The 4,285-nt window shown below is 45.6% G+C and overlaps 1 protein-coding gene across 1 annotated transcript; it reads left to right on the top strand.

The window, feature by feature from the left end:
* Positions 1-893: 893 nt before the first annotated feature.
* LOC134436833 (uncharacterized) lies at positions 894-1,580 on the top strand. Its single transcript, XM_063186184.1, has 2 exons — positions 894-1,274; positions 1,356-1,580. The coding sequence occupies exons 1-2, from the start codon at positions 894-896 to the stop codon at positions 1,578-1,580; spliced, it is 606 nt and encodes a 201-aa protein (XP_063042254.1).
* The last annotated feature ends 2,705 nt before the right edge of the window (positions 1,581-4,285 follow it).

A 4,285-nucleotide genomic window follows, 5' to 3' on the forward strand; every position in this document is an offset into this window, starting at 1 on the left:
GCTATTCCGACATGCCGCTATTCCGACACTTTTTAGGGCTTAGGGTTAGGGTTAGGGTTACGGTTAAGGTTAGGGATGTAGGAATAGTGGCGGACGGTGGAAAACGTGTCGGTATTCCGACAATAGACATTAACGTCGGAATAGCGGCATGTCGGAATAGCGCCACGTAACCTACATGCAAAGGCGTAGTGCACAAACACAATAAGCGGTTCAAGTCAGCGTGTTTTCTTACTTTGCTTATTCTCACACTTTATTTTCCTGACTCTCCCTGTGTATTTCTGATCATCACTATTTTTGACTTATTCTCTCTCGCACTGATTCACTCTCTCCTTTCCTCACCCTCTTTCTTTCCTTCTCTCTGCCTGACCAATGTATCACCAATGCCATCACTCTTTCCCTCCTTCTCTGTTCTCGTCTGTCTCTTTTATATCCCACACACACACACTCCCTTTTCTTATAATATCCCTCTCTTAAATATCTCCCCCCACCCCCCCCACGCTCTTTTTCCTTGTTCCACCTCATATATATCTCTGGCTTTGTAACACCCATCTGCTTCTCCGGGGGGGTCCACGTGCGGTAGATCTCTGATCCAGACACACATATGCACAAACACACGTGGGCGCAAGCACACATGCACACAGACACACAGACACACAGACACACAGACACGCACACACGCACGCGCACACACACACACACACACACACACACACACACACACACACACACACACACACACACACACACACACACACACACACACACACACACACACACACACACACACACACACACAGCCCCAATCCCAGTCCCATCCACAGCCCTAACTCCAGTCCCATCCCGAGCACATGTCTCAGCGGCACTGATGATCTGTGCTCCATACTCCAAAGATCATGGGCCACCCTGCCCCAGCTCACATAAACCCAGTCACACACCCACAGCCTCAGCCTCACCCCCACCTCCCCCATCCCCAGCCCCACACATGCACACCCCAGTCTCTAACCCCAGCCCCATCCCCAGTCCCACACACGCACACGCCAGTCTCAGCCGCCCTGATGATCTGTGCTCCCGTGTCTAGGGCGCAACACTGCTCCGACAGAATCCTACATCCAGAACCAATCCCACAGACCCAACCCCACATCCTGAATCAGGCCAACAGGCCCAAACCCCATATCCAGAACCAAGCCAACAGGCCCAGCTCCCACATCCAGAACCAAGCCCACAGACCCAAACCCAGCCCCAGTCCATCTACGCCCCAAGAACCAGGCCAACAGGCTCTACTCCCACATCCAGAACCAAACCCACAGCCCTAAACCCAGACCTAGTCCATCTACGGACCCAAACCCCACATCCAGAACCAAGCCCTACAGCCCCACGTCCATCCCCAGTCCATCTACAGCCCATCTACACAACGTGCCCACACCGTACCCACAGCCCCAAGCCCCACACCGTACCCACAGCCCCACAGCCCCAAACCCAGTCCCAGTCCATCTACACCACCAAGCCCCACGCCGTACCCAAACCCCCACAGCCCCACACCGTACCCACAGTCCCAAGCCCCGGCTTTGCTCCTCATCTAAGAGTGACACGCATCCATTTTGCTCCACTGCCTCACTAAGTGCCATGGAACTTCAAAAGTACATAGATCATGCACACATCCAGGAACACATCCAGACACACATCCAGACATGCAGTCACTCAGTCACGCAGGCACACACTCACGAATGCAAGCATGAACATACGCACGCATGCACGCACACACACATGCCACTAGGTTGATGATAAGCTAAATAAGACGAGATGCTGAGGTGTAAATTGAGGATTACATACAAAGCGGATTCCAAAAAAGTTGGGACACTTGGTATTTTGTGAATAAAATCAAAATGCTGGCATTTTCAAAACATTCAATATGTTAATAAGGTACAGCATTGTGTACAGACAACTTATCAGTTGTTCAAGCCAAGCAGAATTATTGTTTTGGGGTAACTATGTGATCATTTAAAACTTCACCCTTGCAACAAATTCCAAAAAAGTTGGGACAGGGCCAATAAAATGCTTTTTATGTTGGATAAGACAAAACACAACACAAGGAAGGAGACTTAACATTTAAATACTTTGACTGATGGCATGATTTTATTTAAAAAATAGATATTTTGATGTGCGAGACATGATTTCAGCAGCTCAACTGATAGGTGTGTTCTTCGACTTGTTTACCTTCTTGTTATGCTTAATACGTGGCATATCCTCACTGCAAGAAAACAATTTTGTCACCTGTTTACTCTTATGATGGAACCACACTGTTGGAACATAGTAGAGATTGAAATTTGCCATCATTATGGGGCAATATCTAAAGGCTGTGCTCCAAAATATAATGCCTTGGTAGCTATGTATGCTGTTTAAAGTCTGAATATATCATTCAGCCCTCATTTTAATGCTCTACATGAGTAAGAAGACCATAACCAAGGCATATCTGCACCCCTTTACCATCATATATGCAGTCTTTCAGACTGACCACTAAATCAAGCTGAAGTATTCATTTTCTTCATAACCTGAAGGGTGCATGACTCCATGATTTTAAAAAAGAATGAAATATTTTCCATTCTGTAATCAGAGGACAGTTTCACATGTCTCCTAGGTCCATCTAGAATGAGCTTTGCTACTTGCAGCACTGTTTAATGTCTGCATCATGTGCCTTAATCAAGTGTTGTGTTTATGGTCATTTTTTTCAACAGCTGTCATTGTTGGAGTGTCATAGTTTCCTTATTGACGATGGGTATGTCATGATCTCATAACTCGTTCAATGATTTCAGAGAACTCTACATTACAGAAATAGGCCTTATATGCCTGCAATTTTGAGAATTCAATCTTTCTGTGTAATAGATCAGTAATTAGTCCCTCAAAATCTTCGCTTCTGAGTGCCACAGCCTTTATGTGATGGTATTTTATCTGTGCATTCATGTTTGCAGTCAATATAGTTCCTTTCAAAATATTCCTCCTTGTTTTATTTTTAGAATTATTCAACTATTACAACATTTTTGGCCCTGTCCCAACTTTTTTGAGATTTGTTGCATGGGTCGAATTTTAAATGACCACATATTTCCCTCAAAACAATGATTTTGCCTCATTCTAACTGTTCCTACGTTGACCTTGTGCCATTGTGCATCTTATGCATGGATTGAATGTTTTGAAAATGCCAGCATTTTGATTTTATTCACAAAATACCAAGTGTCCCAACTTTTTTGGAATCCGCTTGTACATATCAAGACACACGTGGTCATAAACAGACACACACACACACACACATGCACGCACGCACCCACGCACGCTCACACGCACGCACGCACACACACTATGCACACATGCACAGACCCACACTTACCCATCCAAAGAATGCGATGAATGGAGAATGTCTAAATAAAGAGGTGTGATATGGAGAGATGGCGTGACGCGAGCTGTTTACGGACCAACTCTCTTCGCCTTTCATCTTGCAGCCTGAGTCCCATGAAAAATAATACACATACTCACACGCACACACACACACACGCACACGCACACACACACACACACACACACACACACACACACACACACACACACACACACACACACACACACAGACAGAGACACATACACACGCACACACAGGCTCTGTCTTGAAGCCCATTCGCTCCTTGTGTTGTGGTTTCTCTCGCCTTGTGGTGCTTTTTTCGTGCGTAGTCTGTGTCTGGCTACACTGCGGTCGTAGCTCCGAGGGCGACTTGAAAGGCCAGCGGTTTCCCTCCCTCCCTCTTCCCCTCCTTCTCTCACTCTATCCTTCTCTCACTCTATCCCTCCCTCCTTCCCTCTCCTTCACTCTCTCCATTCTACCCAAACAGTGGCGTGCACAGACATGTTGGGGGGCAGGTGCTGAGGGTGGGTGGTTGAGAGGGTGGGTGTTGATAGGAGCATTACTAGGTAGTAGGGCTGCACAATTAATCGAAAATTAATCAAAATCGTGATAAAATAGTAATATCGAACTTGTGATTTTATTCGTGATTTAATCGTGGTAATAGTGACCTACTTTTGAGAGTGTCCTTGAAGCCAGAACATACTGACAGCCTGGTGTTTCTGGCCAGAAATCTGGCCACTTAAGTTTCATGCTATTGCCTTTACATAATTATTACAATTAGTTTTATTTCGCTCATCCCGTATGTAATTCATTCTTGGTTATATTTCTCCAATTTTCAAAAAAATCAGCAAAAATCAATAATCGTGATTAATAATCGTGATTATGATTTTGACCAAA

The sequence above is a fragment of the Engraulis encrasicolus genome, chromosome 20, assembly GCF_034702125.1.
Source record: "Engraulis encrasicolus isolate BLACKSEA-1 chromosome 20, IST_EnEncr_1.0, whole genome shotgun sequence".
Taxonomy (NCBI): Eukaryota; Metazoa; Chordata; class Actinopteri; order Clupeiformes; family Engraulidae; genus Engraulis; species Engraulis encrasicolus.

Excerpts from the sequence above, each read along its gene's own strand:
- LOC134436833 (XM_063186184.1), top strand. The coding sequence starts at position 894 with ATGGGCCACCCTGCCCCAGCTCACATAAACCCAGTCACACACCCACAG. Across the intron at positions 1,275-1,355 it reads CCCAAGAACCAGGCCAACAG|AACCAAGCCCTACAGCCCCA; the intron begins GCTCTACTCCCA and ends CCCCACATCCAG.